The 15,246-nt window shown below is 51.6% G+C and overlaps 1 protein-coding gene across 1 annotated transcript in view; it reads right to left on the bottom strand.

The window, feature by feature from the left end:
* Nucleotides 1-10,194: 10,194 nt before the first annotated feature.
* Nucleotides 10,195-15,246, bottom strand: part of AHNAK (AHNAK nucleoprotein) — a 29,457-nt gene continuing 24,405 nt past the window's right edge. Inside the window, exon 12 of the mRNA XM_012725151.1 lies at nt 10,195-15,246. Coding sequence (XP_012580605.1) covers nt 11,008-15,246 — 4,239 coding nt within the window. The 3' untranslated portion in view covers nt 10,195-11,007.

Below are 15,246 nucleotides of genomic sequence, written 5' to 3'. Positions count from 1 at the left end.
AAAGACTTTAGCCTGGCTCTGGTCTGGCTCAGGATCCGGACTCCTTGAGGCTACTATGAGAAGAGCTTCCTTGCATGGGGTGTATATGCAGGCCCTGGCAGCCACAGGGTGGGGGGACAGGCTGAGAGTGAGTGGAGGGAGTGAGAGTGCAGGAGTTGCTGCAGAGGAGCTGACAGTGCTCCACTCAGCCAAGCACATGTCCCTGCCCCAGAACAAAGTCACGCAGACGTGACTATGCTAGGAAGCCTCACCTCTGCCCCCCACGCCAGGACACTGGGCTGCCAGGCCAGCCTTGGTCCCCCTCTGAACGGAACAGAATAGAGAAGAGGGCAGGTGAAGTGACTTAAAAGAGGTCTAATACGCAAAGGTCGAACTGAGACTCAGCTCATTGTGTGATCATTTCACAATATAAACCTATACCAATTCACTTTGTTGACCACCTAAGACCAGTATAATGCTCTATGTCAACTATATATCACCACAACTGGGAGAGGAAAAAAGTACAACTGACTTTGTGGTTGACCCAAGGGATTGAGCATGGAGCTTAATTGTGTACATACAATTTAAGGTGAGAAGGTTAAGGGAATCCTATCCCGGACCAACCTGCATTTACAGAGTGGAGAGCGCGAAGATAAACACAAAGGAATGACTCACTAACAGTGAAATTGCAGACATCCTTGACAAGTCAGTAGGAGAGAGATTTCAGGTTCAGGCAGCCTTTCCTGAAGCCTGCGAATCACGCCTTAAAGGCACGGGTTGCCCCACCTGAGCCCTGCCCAGCCAGCTTCTCTGCAAAGCCCGTTCACACGGGTACTAGGGTCTGAGGTAATCTGATTGGCTGGTGGTTGGTGTTTGCTAGAGAAGACTAGCTTTGTTAACAATCGGGGTCAGGTTTGAACCTGTTCCTCCCAAACCTACGTGCTATCCCTCAGACAACCCTACGGTGAGACACTCAGGGTGTGGTGAACAACTTCGCATTGCACCGATGATTTATAAACTCCATGTGGGCTTTAAAGTACCAAGCCCTATTGATCATATTAGAAATCAAGTCAAAGAACCACCTCCACTTACACAAACTTCAGTTATAAAATAAGCCATGGAATAAAATGTACAATATGGCAACTATATTCAGTACTATTGTAGCTAGACTTGACAGTTGTCAAGAGGACAAATCTTAGAAGCTCACTTTGTGCACTGACAGATGTAACTAGACTTAATGTGGTTGCCATTTTTCATGTATATAAATACCAAATCATTATGTTACACACTTGGAACCATTACATGATACATGTCAGTTGTACCTCAATTAAAAAAACAACAACTTTCACTTCTTTTCTTTGAAGTAAGCGAATCACCTGAGAGATTCCTGACCCGCTGCTTCCATGGAAAACTTCCCACTTCAGGAGTTTGTTTTCTGTGGAGCCAAGGATCCAGCTCAAGCAATTTGAACAAGTCTGCATTGGGCAGGGAATGGTTCCTCTCTTCACAATCAGATGTGAACATTGCTCAGATATACCACATTGAAACACACAGATCTCCAAAAAAAAAATCAGAAATCTACACCCACTTCTCCAGATTTCTGATCTCAGTGCTTCAGCACCTGCTAGCTAGAGGGACTTTGCACAAGCCTGAGAGGTTTGCCAAGTCCCAGCCTCACTGTCCTGGAAGGAGGCTTGGAAACATTCTGGAAAGCATAAATATGGGCCCCACATACTCAGCACCACAAACGCTCCCCTGTGCCCAATAGGTAGCAGCTCACAGAGGGTACTTCCCCAAAACACACGCAGGCTTTGTCTCATTCTGCAACTGCCTGCACTGGCACCCACAACTGCTTCCTGTCAAGGTGACAAAGGACGACAGCAGGGTGAGCAGGCAGGGGTCAGTGCCCTGCAACCTTGCTTCAAGTAGAAAAGCCACATCCAGGCTGTGGTTTTAGGTAACAAAAAAATTTCACTAGGACAGCAGGAAGAGAGCGAGAGCATGAACACATGAAGGTGTTTTGTTTTATTCATTTAATAAAACAAAGCCTGGAAAACCAACAAACAGCAACAAAAAAGGCAAAGCCTGGTTAGGGCATCCCACTTGTCATAAAATTTTTTTTTCATTAATAAAATCAATCATAACCAATTGGGAAGAGAATGATCAAAGTCATGCTTCCTGGACTAAAGCAGTGAGTGACATTTCAAATGCCAACTATCAGCATGGGGCCAAACTGGCCAGATTTGGGGAGCCTCTTTCTCTTCCATGTCCCTTTCTCCAAAATCTTGGCTGCAAGTGTGGGAGAAGCTCAAATGTAGCCCTGACCAAGCTTCATCTCCCACCAAACGCCGATAGGCCTCTTCTCCAAGCAACGGCCCCTCTGTGGCCACCACCACCCCTTTGTTGGACTTCATCCCCTCACCTTCTGCAAGCTTTGGCTACAGCTCTTTTTCCACCCCAACAGGCAATCCAGCAGGTTGGAACGATGTGGCTTGGCCTGCACGTTCCTACCAGTCCTGCAGTTAAACCAGATTCCCCAGCAGCTCAAGGAGAGCTGCTGATTTTAAAACTTGAGCAAGAATTTATTAGAGAATCCATTCTGGGACTTGTTTTGCTTTGCTTGTTTCTACCCCAAGTATAGCCTAATGCCTTGGAGGGCCACGGATGGACAGAAAGAAATGAACAGTAATGGACAGAAGGAAAACTGGAACACACATTCCTAGAAGGGTAAGCAGCCGTGAGCAGAGGACTTAAAGAGCCCCTGCCAGGTGTCAGGCAATGAGCCGAACAGAGGTAGGTGAACCACACTGTTCCCTTCCTCAGGCTGATGGACAAAGCAGATGGACTAGCAGGAGGTCACCGACACGCAGCATGAACAGAGATGAGAACAGGAAAATACAGAGCGACATGAGCAGTTCACGGGCTGTTGGGGATTTGGAGAGGGATCGTCAGGGGAGAAGACTTCCTGGAGGAAATGCTTCCACACTGAAACCCAAAGGATAGTAAGACAGAGAAGGCTGTTTGAAAGCCTGAGTGGGGAGGATGAGGGTGAGGGGGGCCGGTGGGAGAGCAGGGTATGTGCAGAGTGCCCATGACAGCTGAGTCTGGCTGGAGAGACCAGCCTGAGGCTGCAGAGGTTGATCAAGGCCAGAGTCAAAAGTAGGGGGAGCTTGGCAGGCTCTTAAGGGAGTTCATCAAATGCCTGCAATGGAAAACGGCTGTGTCCCTTCCATGACAGCTGGGTGACACGCAGTTCCCCAGGTTTTTTTCCTGTGTTTATTTCTTTTTTTATTTTAAGATTTATTTATGCATGCATGCAAGAACTGGGTACAGGCCAGAGGTGCAGGGGGTGAGAGGATTCACCAGAGACAGAATGGGGAACAGAACAGGCAGATGGACTGAAACACTACTGAAGGGAGCAGTGAGCGGTGGGCGAGTCAGGAGAGGTCTGCTGCACCATGTGGGTCGCTCCCTGGCCAGGGATCGAACTCGTGCTGCAGTGGCTGCGATGGCTTCATAGTGCTGCGCTTCAACCTCTTGCACCACCAGGGAGGGCCCTGCTGTGTTTATTTCTGCCTCCAGAAAAGTCCTACCGAAGGTTCTCTGTGGTTACATAACCAGAACATGGCACACTTCATGGACACACAGGATCCAACCATTTCCCCTTTGGAAACTGTAAAACACTGTATGCTGCTGTGCAGAGGGCGAACCCACGTGCCCGGCCAGTGCCCGGCCAGGGCCCGGCGCACCATCGGGGCCAGAACCTTATTAATCCAAGGTGTTTATTTCCTCTTGATAAACAGTAATGTGTAATTTCCCATTTTTAGGGACAATCATTACTTCAAACAAAGGGCAGTGAGCAAAAACAGTATTTAGAGGGAGTGGCTTTCCTCCAAGAGAAGACTGCAGCTCTGCTTGAAACATAACAATAATTGAAGAAGCCCTCAGCTCTAAGCACTAATTTACCTCTTAGATATGATTCAAGAGACAAGGACGCTTTGGAAAAACAGAGCTCAAACAGAAAGAAGAGCCAACCTCACCCCTCCCAGCGCACCCTGGACCCAGGCGCTATCCTCTGCTGGCCTTCCCCTGCGCCCACCTGGCGCTTCCCCGGCTGAATTCCTAAACTTTATTTTCTAGGAATTTAGACAATCCGCACAGGCTGCCTCCACTCTCTCACTTGACCTCCCTTATCTGTCTGAAGGGCCCACTTGAAATTCAAGTTGTGAACCCGGTTTGTACTCTGACTACTGGAGAATGCCTCCGACTCGAATTCCTGCCCGGCCAGCCAGGGAGACCGAGACCCAGAAGGCTGCCTGGAGCGGAGAGAGACGGCTCAGGCCAAACTTAAAGTCCAGGCTCAGGGGAGCCCTCACCGCAGGCCAAGGCGCTGGCCCAGACTCCGCTCCCCAGGGGAAAGCAGGGGGGGGCACCCCGCAGTTGGTGGGGCTTTATAGGCGCTGCCCATCCCAACAGTCCCAGAGCTGGCCTGGAGGGGCCACCCCAGGGCCTCAAAGCCCTCTTTTAAAATGTAAACGCCCCAAGTATTAACTCTGCAGAGCAGCAGCGGTTCTCTGGTGCAAGCTGTCACTGCCGGTCCGGACGCAGGGACAGCAAACGTCCCCGCACTTGGGGGCAGGAGCTAGGGACACACCGGGGTGCAGGGCTAAAAAGACAAGCTCCCGAGGCCACGCCCTGGAAGGTGTAAAGCACACCCAGAAAAACTTCCCGACACCCCACCCGCAGGGTCTCTCCCAGCAGCGCGCCCCACCCCACCACCGTGGCCCGGCTCTGCGCTGCGGGCGGCGGTCACGGGACCAGGACGCGGCCCGGCGGTTGGCGGTGGGGTGGAAGGGGCGTGGGGACGGACGCGCCCAGAAACTGCCCGCTCTCGCCTCCCTTCCCTCGCGCCGGCTCCCCGCGGCCGTCCCGGCGCTGGCCCATGGCGAGTCTCCTCCCGAGGCCCTCTGACCCCAAGTGGGGGGCTTACGGCTAGAGAGGGGCCTGGCCTGCGGATGCAAGCGCGACTGTACTTAGATAATAAATTCATTTGGGGACCCAGGGCACTGGTGAAGATGGGGAGCAGGGCTCAAGTCCTTCGGCCGCTATCCCTGTTCCCCGTGGGTTCGCTCTGTCTCCTTCTAGTCCTTCCACGCTTCCAGTCGCTCTCTCCACACGTCCCTTCCCGTCTCCAATTCCTGGGCCGCCAGCTCAGCTGCCTTCTCCGCCCTCCCCTCACCCCGCCACACCCAGACCACGCGCCTGCCCCAACCTGGGCTCGCCCCTCTGTGTTCCCCTTCTATTCCACTGGCTCCCTCCTTCCCCCCGCGCCCCCTCAATCTCCGGAAAGAAGAGCCCACGGTCCGAGCTTGGGGGGGGGACCCATTTCCTCCTTAGTGGGCGCTGGTGAGAAGCGGATGGGTAGCCCGCCCCGCTTACACCGCTGGTGGTTAGCAAGTTCCCCAGCCTTGACGGTCTCTGCGAAGACAAGTAGGCACCACAGGGCCCCACGGTGAGCGGGGCTACTCTGTCCTGCCCCCAACCTACTCTGCCCCACCCATGCTCAGAACTCAGCCCCAGCTGGCCAGTGGGTTCCCTGTCCGGTAGCTGGGGAGTAGTCCCCAGTCTGGGGACTCGCCCTCGCCCTCGCCCTCGGGGGCTCCTGGCCGCCTGGAAGCCGCCACGATCTGGACCAGTAGGTGGGCTAATTGCAATACAATTGTTTTTATTATAGTTTCTCCCTGGCTAGTAACTGTCCTGAGAGAGTGCAGACGCGAAGGGACAACCGCTTTTTGCGGGCTCCGCCAGAAATGCTCCGCCAGGGCTTGCGGATCTCAGTTCTGCACACACACCCTTGCTGAAGCGCAGGGCATACTTCGCTTTGGGGCTCCCTGCGTCTGAAATGCTCCTCTCCAAACCTTGAAGACCTAGCGGACTGCTATTAACTGCCTTCCATGCAAGCAGACCTGGCAGAGTGTAGGGAGAAAGTACAGTCAGGGTTTCTTGAATGCCCACTCTGCCGTGTGCACCCGGTTCACCCCGAACATAATGCTTCACCCCTCGGATTCTCTTTTTCTTTCTCTAGATGTGAGAAAAAGATTGCCACCACCCAGACAATTGTAGAAATCAGGAGATAAAAACATGTGCAATATACATGTAAGATGTCCCAAAAAGTAAGCACTCAATAGAAATATCACACGTAAGTATTTACATCAACCTGGACACTCAGAGCAAGATTCCAGACCACCCCGGTACTATAGACAAGGAACTGGGGTGCAGAGAAGTTCCACAACTTGCCCAAGGTCACACAGCCAGGAAGCCGCCCAACTGATAGAGCTTTTTTTTATTTATTTCCCTGCTTCAAACTGGAGGCTCATAAGGAAAGTGTTTAATGACTAATCTAATTTCAGGGGTGCTGTTAAAATGTCAAAGCCCAACACACTTCAAAAAATATCTTTTATGAAATATATATATATATGAGATATATATATGTATGTATGTATGTATGTATGTAACTTTTATTTCCTAAGTGAAAAGCAGTCCCCATTTCCTCAGGGAAGCGGCCATGGCAACATGGACAAGGGCAAGAAAATTAAAGAAAACTTGAACTGACCAAGCAGTCACATCCTCCCAGATCTCTGAGTGGAGAACCGTGGCTTTGCGTGGCCAGACCTCACCTTTCAGTGAGCCCTCTTGCTGAGGCCAGTGTGAAACTTCAAGGAACCTCTAGGCCTCTGTGGCCCAGAATGCTCTGTCCAAAGACAAGCTCTTTCCACCCTCAACGCTTTCCCGTCTTTGACCTCACTGCTGGGAGGTTTCTCCAGGAAGGCCAGCCCTCAAGCGGGTGGTGGAAAATCACAGAGGCTTTTTTTTTAAGTGGTAACTTTTTTTTTTTTAAAGATTTATTTATTCGTACAGAACGGGGTACAGGCCAGAGATGCGGAGGGTGAGAGGATTCACCAGAGACAGAGTGGGGAGCAGAACAGGCAGATGGACGAAGTACACTGCTGAGGGGAGGGAGCAGCGGGCGGGTCAGGAGAGGTCTGCCGCACCATGTGGATCACCTCCGGGGCAGGCGGGGATCGAACTCATTGGGAAGTGGCTTAAGCTTCTTAGTGCAGTGCTTTAACCCGCTGCGCCACCAGGGAGGGCCCCCACAGAGGCTTTTTAAGGGAACTGAAAGCAGCTCCTCAGCAGAATGCTCCCCACACATTTGCCGGAGCCCGCGTCCCCTGCGTCCAGGCCTTGGGAAGCACTGTGGTTTGAGTTCCCTGCTGCCACGCCCTGCTGGCCGCTGGACCATCTTACCCCATCCGAGACTGGTAAACAGCACGTGGCCTTCACGCGGCAGCTGGCTGGCAGTGGCAAGAATTCAGGCACCGCATTCTTTGTCCTCATGAGGAGAGACACAGAGCCACTCTGCTACGGAGCCCAAACACCAAGGGGTGGGGGCCCACTGCTGTCCGCCCTAGGGAGAGCATGGATGAGAGAGACGTGCCCATACTTGGACTTGTTTCTTTCTTGAAAAGTTGGGTTTACTTGCTAATTCCAAAGGGAATATAAGGCAACGTTAGGAGCGAGAAATTTGGCCATCTTTTCCTTCACCGAGGGGTCCAAGGCCCGTGGGCTGGAGAAGGGGCCCCAGGCCCCAGGCTCTGGTAGTCCTGCCCTGAATGCGTGACCTCAGTGTAAATCAGGAAACATGATCTGATAAACCCAGGCCAAGGGACCTGCTGAACAACCGCCCCATGAATTCACAACACTCAGGGTCATGAGGAACTTCCAGGCTAAAGAACAGCATGATTGAATGTCCTGTGGGATCAGGGGGTTGAGGCCTGAATGGGAGAACAGACATCACTCTCAGGAAGTGATATAACGGGTAAAACTTGGACACGGACCGTAGGTCAGATATAGTATCATGTCGGAGTTGCGCTGACTCTTAACATTGAAAGCAATCTCAAGAGAGGGAACAAAATGTGATTATTATCTGTGGTTCTATAGAAGAATATCCAGACCTGTCGCAGTATTTAGGAGTAAAGTTCATAGTGTCTACTGTCAAATTTATTCTCAAGAGATTTGGGAAAAAAATGATTATTATAGCAGCAAGAGAGAAATATGAATGAGGTAAAATTGGTAAATCTAAGTCAAAGGTTTATGGATAGTTTATGCATCTTATGCATCTTATGCATCTTCTCTTTGGTTTGAATTAAAAATCAATAGACTTTTCTTAGAAAACAGGAACGTCAATTACAGGCGAGCTGTAGCTCCCCAGTGTCACCCGTGTCACCAGTGCCCAATATCAGAGGGCTAAGGTGGCTGGACAAGCGAGGCGTGTGCCCTTACAGTGTGCTAAGTCCTGGCAGGTGCGTGTCTGTGCTTGGGGACACCAGAGACACAGCAGCATTTCAGCAATGTGCTGAGCCAACCTACCGCCACCCAGGAACATAGGCGGAGCAGTATCATAATCACACGGAGCTTTTGACCCAAACCAGCCCCATTCAGCAATTGACCAGCCTTGCTTCTGAAAGGATCATAGATTATTGGAACTGGCAGGGCTCCCTGGGGATGTTGGCCGTACTTGGGTTATAAGTAAACCAAAGCTCAGAGAAGAACCTAATTTGCCCAAGGTCAAAGCTAATCCCCTCCCAGACCAGTGCTCTTGCCAGGCTCCCATCCAGGGAACCCCTGAGTAACTTCCAAGTCCTTTGACTTTGCAAAAATCAAGAGAGGGGGCCTCCCTGCTGGTGCAGGGGGTTAAAGTCTCAGCACTATGAAGCGACTTGCACCATGAGTTCAATACCTGGCCACGGAGGTGACCCACATGGCGCAATAGACCTCTCCTGTCTCACCTGCTGCCCCCTCAGCAGTATGTTTCAGTGCATCCACCTGTTCTGCTCCCTGCTCTCTCTGGTGAATCCTCTCACCCCCTGCACCTCTGGCCAGTACCCTAGTTCCTGTATGTATAAACAAATCTTTAATAAGTAATATGAAAAAATGATCAGAGCAAAATTCCATAGGGGGGAAATGAAAATTTAAAAACTCAAAAAGAAATAAAATGATTTGTTTTCTGAATGACCTTTCAACACAGCACTTCCCACTCACAGTCATCCTGAGGTCAAGGTATGTGCAAGGCTGCTGACCTTCCTGACGGCCGAGCCTTCTGCCTGCCAGTGCGCCCGGGCTGGCCCTTCCTTGCCTTCCTGATGCAACTCACCTTCCAGTACAGTAGCCAAGATCTCAGAGTGTAAGATCCCAAGAACCTGAGGCCTGTAGGACTTTGGGGAGTGACTCCACCAGGACTCAGAGAGGCCAGGGAGAGGAGGCTGTGAGCACTGGCAAGGGTGAGCGGAGCAGTCTGGACGAAGGAAAGCCAGTGACACATTCACACTGGCCCCTGGTCCCTCCCCCCGCTGCCCGTTCTATGGTGACAGTCACTGCAGGAGAGTGGCTCCTGGCTGGCCTGCTTTGGGCAGGGCTGACTCAGGCATTTCTCTTGTTTGAATGGCCAGGTGCCTTCTTCTCCATCTCCCCCGCCACCTGTGACTGTCCCAGCCATGAGATGTCACCCTGAGAGCCTGTCTACCAGCATTCTTATCACCCTGTAGAAATATCATGCACATGTGTGACTTCCAGTGACTTCCCAATCATTCCCGCTTCCCACCTCCATCCCGCATAAACCCTCAGGCACAGAAACTTGGTAACAAGGTGGGAATGGGTGAAGCTCCCAGGTGCATGTCCAACATCCAAGCCAGGGCAGCTGGGCAGGAGAGGCCAGGCTGTAGGGGAAGCCAGCTGTCAAGCATGATGGAGAGCGTGTGGATGCTGTCATCTGGGGCTGGGGGGGAAAGATGCAACGCAAACCTGCAGCTAAGTCAGGAACAGCCTGATGACACACAGTGAGCCCTTCCACATGACTGGAGGCTGTTCTGCACTGCCTAGCGTATCTTGTACCTTCTGAGAACAGTTTTGAACGAGTGTTTTTATGGACAGAAGCATCAGTGGGTAGGGGCCTGGGACTGATGCCACCTGTGCACCACGCTTCTCTTGATTTCTCAGCAATGGTGCATCCAGTCCCCATGAGAACTGAGAAGCAGAGGCCACTGCTTCAAAGAGACTGATGAGACTCGGTGCCACGGGGCGGATCCAGCCTGAAGCCTGGGCACGCAGCCTCCCCCAGCTCCATCCCCCCAAAACAGAATGCAAAGGCACATGAAGTCTGGGTTAATAGCTTTATTGGCCTTTGACAGCATCACTTTTCTTACATTCTTAATCAATTTGCCGTTAAAGTGCTGGAAAATTTCTTAATCATTTGTTAAAAGAAATCAGAACTAATCGGGAACATGGCGGTCTTAAAGAAAAATTTCTCCAACAATGCACAGAATGGAAGCTCCTCGTGTTGAGCTGGCCGGTTGGACACTTTGCAAACAGATTCTAATTCCCTCACCAAGAGCACCAAACTGGCTTGAGACCACCACCCCCAGGGGAAAAAGCTACACTAGAGAGCTCTAGAAACACCCACGCACCCCACCGGCTGCAGGTGTCAGCCATCTTTGGGCGTTTGCTGTTCCAGAAGAGCCACTCTCCAGAAACGGAGGGCCGGCCCCTGTCCTACCCCACCCCACCCTTACTAACAAAGCCCCAGAAGTCATTACAATGAAAAAAATGGGTTTCCATTACCCCAACACTAACAATGTTCAGTAAAAATGAGAATAATAAACACAAAAGCTTGCTCAGTAAACAAGAGTTCTCAGCATTTAATGCAAAAAAAAAAAAAAAAAAAACCCAAACTGAAATCTCAAGGCAAATACTGTTGACCTTGCACCTGGGCTGGAGGACCTGGCACTCTGCACCCCTCTGTGCAGCTCCAGGAGCTGAGAGGCGGCTGGTTCTTCCGTGCTCGCCGCTGGGAGAGGCAAGATCTCCGCATTATTGCTGAGGCTGTCGGTGTGTTTCTCCTTGCAGTTTATATACAAACACACCCAAGGCTGATGCATCTTTATATATATATGTACACAAGCGCCGAGCCCGTCACTCTTTCTTTGTGGAGACGGAGAGCTCCACCTCGGGCAGCTGGATGCCAGCCTTCGTCCCACTGTCACTGCTGGAGGAAGATGACAGGCGGGACTTCTTGGAGGCCAACGAGGCTCCACTCCCTTGCAACTTGCCCGCCTCCTCGTCGCTCCCAGTGACCTCATAATGACCTTTGCTCTTTGACCCCAATCCACCAAAGGTACCAAATTTCAGCTTTCCCTGTTTCCCTTTGATTTTCCCGCCTTCCACGGACACTTCGCCTCCTTCGAACTCCAAAGTCCCGGTGGGGGTGGAAGGCGCCGAGAATTCCCTCTCATCACTGAAGGAATTGGAGCGGTTCCGGGGCTTCTTGCTCTTAAACAAGGAGAATTTGCCTTTGGGAGATGATGCCTCGGCCTCCACCTCTCCTTCCAGAGAGCCCAGACTGGCCTTCGAGCTCTTCAGGTCACCTTTGGACCCCGAGATGGAGGCTTCTGGCGAGCCCGTGACACCACCTTTCCCTTTAGGTTTGGAAAAATTGAACTTGGGCATTTTGATTTTGGACTTTTTAAGCTTTCCATCAGACTCGTCCCACTCGCCCTCTCCTGCAGCTGCCTGGACGCTGGCTTCCGCTTTAGGGAAGTTGATGTCCACCCCCACTTCTCTGCCAACCAGCTCACGGCCAGAGAAGGTGAACTTGGGGATCTTCATCTTGGGGAATGTTACCTTTCCAGCTCCACTTTCCAAGTGAACTTGAGGCCCAGACACACCCAGCGCAGGACCCTGGAGTCCGACCTGCCCCCCTTTCACACCCCCTTCTACCTTTGGTCCTGAGCAATGAAGTCCTCCAGCAAGCCTGGGGGCATCCACGTTGACAGCAGGTCCTTTCCACTCAACCCCAGAACTTTTGATGTTCATATGCCCTTCGCCCAGGCTGACGTCTGGAGCGCTGACACCCCCTGAAACATCCATACATCCTTTGATCTTGGGGCCCTTCAAGCTGACACCGAAATCTGATTCGGGAGTGGCTGTGCTGAATGAAGGCCCCTTTACACTGATGTCAGGAGCAGCCCCGTGAAAGCCTACGCCTGACCCCTTCGGATCACCTTTGACCTCAGGACCAGAGATCTGCCCTGTTGGGAGTTTCACGTTCACACCAGGCAGCTCCACGTGGCACCCAGGGGACTTCACTCCAGGCATCTGGAGGCCTCCGTCCAGGCCCTGCACACTGATGCCTGGCAGGCTGCCTCCAGCTTTCAGCCCGCCAGTGGCCCCGAGGCCCCCTTTCACCTTTGGTCCTTCCAAGCTCAAGTCCACCTCTGGTGCTGAGATCTGAGGCCCCTTCAGGCTCAGGCCTGGCCCCTTGAGCTCACCGGTGACTTGTGGCCCCTGGCTGCTGACATCCAAGTCAGACCCCAGGGTGGAGATGCCAAATTGAGGCAGCTTCATCTGAGGAAGTTTGATGCCACCTTCCAGTGCCTCCAAGCTGAGATCGGGGACACCAACTGACACTTTAGGGCACTTGACATCGCCAGACACAGCCAGGTCTCCCTGCAGGCTTGGTCCCTTCAGGGTCACCTCTGGAGCAGCAACATTCATGGATGACGTGGTGACATCAATTCCCGGCAATTTCACCTTCCCACTGCCACCTTGAAGGTCAAGCCCCGGGGCCTGCACCTTCAGACCGGGGACAGAGGCATCCAGATCTCCCTTCACACTTGGTCCTTTCAAGTTCAGGTCAAGGTCAGGCCCTGAGACTTTTGGCATCGAGAGGTTCACCGAAGGTAAGTCTACTTTCGGACCTTTCAGAGACACATCGGGCCCTTCGAGCTTGACATCTGGTGTGCTCAAGCCTCCTTCGACAGAGGGCAGCTGGATTTCAGCACCTCCGCCTTCCACCTTCAGACCAGGGACACCGATCTTGGGGGTCGAAAACTTGGGAAACTTGATTTTCGATTCTGGGCCTTGCAGGTCTACATCCGGTCCGTCCAGTCCCACACTGGGGACATCCCCCTTTACCTTTGGGCCTTTCAAGTTAACGTTCACTTCAGGGATGGAGACTTGAGGGGCAGAGACGCCAAATGATGGAGTTTTGACTTTGGCACCTGGGCCTTCGACGTTGATGCCAGGTGCGTCCACGTTTACCTGCACCTTGGGGCCCTTCAGGTCACCCTCTATTTTGGGCCCTGAAACTTCCACATCTGGCATCTTGAACTTAGGAGCCTTCAGCTTGATGTCAGGGCCTTCCACATTTATCCCTGGTGAAGAAATGTCCAGATCGGGTGCATGGATTTCACCCTCCATTTTGGGGGCAGGGAGGGGCGCCTCTGCTTTCGATTTAGGTGATTTAATGTCAAATTCTACATCAGGAAAGTACATCTTTCCAAATATCGATTTTTTGGTTTTGGGAGATTTCACATCGACTTTAAGTGCAGCATCTGGCCCTGTGAGATTAACATCTACATCCGGGGTCTGGAGACTGGCATCAATGTCACCCCCCGGAACATTCAAATCAAATCCCTGCTTTTTGGCCTTCATTTTAGGACCACTCATGTGAATTTTTGGCATTTTAAACTTACTTTTATTGCCCTTGCCACCAACACTAATTTCAGGAGTCTCAACGTTGAGCTCTGCCTCTGGAACAGTCACTTCCAGCGAAGGTGACTTGATGTCCACTTTGGGGCTCTTAGCCCCAAATCCAAACTTGGGTTTCTTAAATTTGGGGATTTTCACATCTGGTCCCTCGATGTTCACATCTGGGCTCTCCATGTGCACATCTAGGCTTGGAGCTTCTAAATCAACTTTGGGCCCTTTGAGGTCCAGCTCACCACCTTCTAATTTGGGACCAGAAGTTCCAATTTTGGGTGCCTTGAGATGCAAATCAATATCAGGAGCTGTTAGTTTAGGGGCAGATATATCCAATGAAGGCATCTTCAAATTTGGACCACTGAGTTTGGCATCAGGGCCTTCAAAATCCAAACCTGGGCCTTTAAGGTCAACTTCCGGGCCTTTGAAAGTACCTTCAATCTTAGGAATGGAAACATCAAAATCTCCTTTTACTTTAGGTCCTTTCAATTCCAAGTCAACATCAGGCATGGAGATTTTGGGGGCTTTGATATTGATCTCTGGCATCTTGAACTTGGGCCCCTTCAGTTTTGCATCTGGGCCTTCAATGTTCACATCAGGACCTTCAATGTCCACCTTGGGGCCTGAGATGTCAACGTCAGCCTTGGGCAGGTTCATGTCCACCTCTGGGCCCTCTGCCTTGAAGCCCGGCATGCCAAACTTGGGCATTTTCACTTTGGGCATCTTCAGGTGCCAGTCTGGGCCATGGATGTCCACATCTGGGGCATCAATGTCCACTTTGGGGCCTTTGATGTCAACGTCAGGGGCCTTGAGGTCACCTTCCACTTTGGGCAGAGAAAGGTCCACATCACCCTTCACTTTGGGGCCCTTCAGATTCAGGTCGACTTCAGGCATGGAGAGCTTGGGGGCCTTGAGGTGCAAGTCAGGCATTTTAAACTTGGGCCCCTTGAGTTTCCCTTCTGGGCCATGGATGTCAATGTCAGGAGTGTCTATGTCCACCTTGGGCCCTTTAATATCCACTTTGGGGCCTTTCAGATCTCCTTCCAATTTAGGAACAGAAATGTCCAAATCTCCTTTTACCTTAGAACCTTTCAAGTTTAAATCAATGTCACTCATGGAAATTTGTGGGGTTTTGAAGTGGACATCAGGCATCTTGAATTTGGGACCTTTGAGCTGCCCTTCAGGAACTTCAATGTCCACTCTTGGCCCTTTCAGATCCCCTTCTATCTTAGGTAGTGAAAGATCCACATCCCCCTTGACCTTTGGCCCTTTTAGATTTAAATCAAGGTCAGGCATGGAGATCTTGGGAGCTTTGATGTGCATCTCTGGCATCTTAAATTTAGGGCCCTTCAATTTTCCTTCAGGACCTTCAATGTTGATATCAGAACTGTCTATGTTCACCTTGGGGCCTTTGATGTCAATTTCAGGGCCCTTGAGGTCACCTTCAACTTTGGGAAGAGAGACACCCACATCGCCCTTCACTTTGGGGCCCTTCAAATTAAAGTCAATATCAGGCATGGAGATCTTGGGGGCTTTGATGTTCATCTCTGGCATCTTGAACTTGGGCCCTTTCAGCTTTGCATCTGGACCTTCAATGTTCACATCTGGAACATCAATGTCCACCTTGGGGCCTGAGATGTCAATGTCAGCCTTGGGCAGGTTCACGTCCAC

Source organism: Condylura cristata, unplaced genomic scaffold (assembly GCF_000260355.1).
Source record: "Condylura cristata isolate star-nosed mole 26May11 unplaced genomic scaffold, ConCri1.0 scaffold00015, whole genome shotgun sequence".
Lineage (NCBI taxonomy): Eukaryota > Metazoa > Chordata > Mammalia > Eulipotyphla > Talpidae > Condylura > Condylura cristata.
The sequence above is the reverse complement of the archived record's forward strand: the minus strand, read 5'-3'. Positions and strand labels throughout refer to the sequence as shown.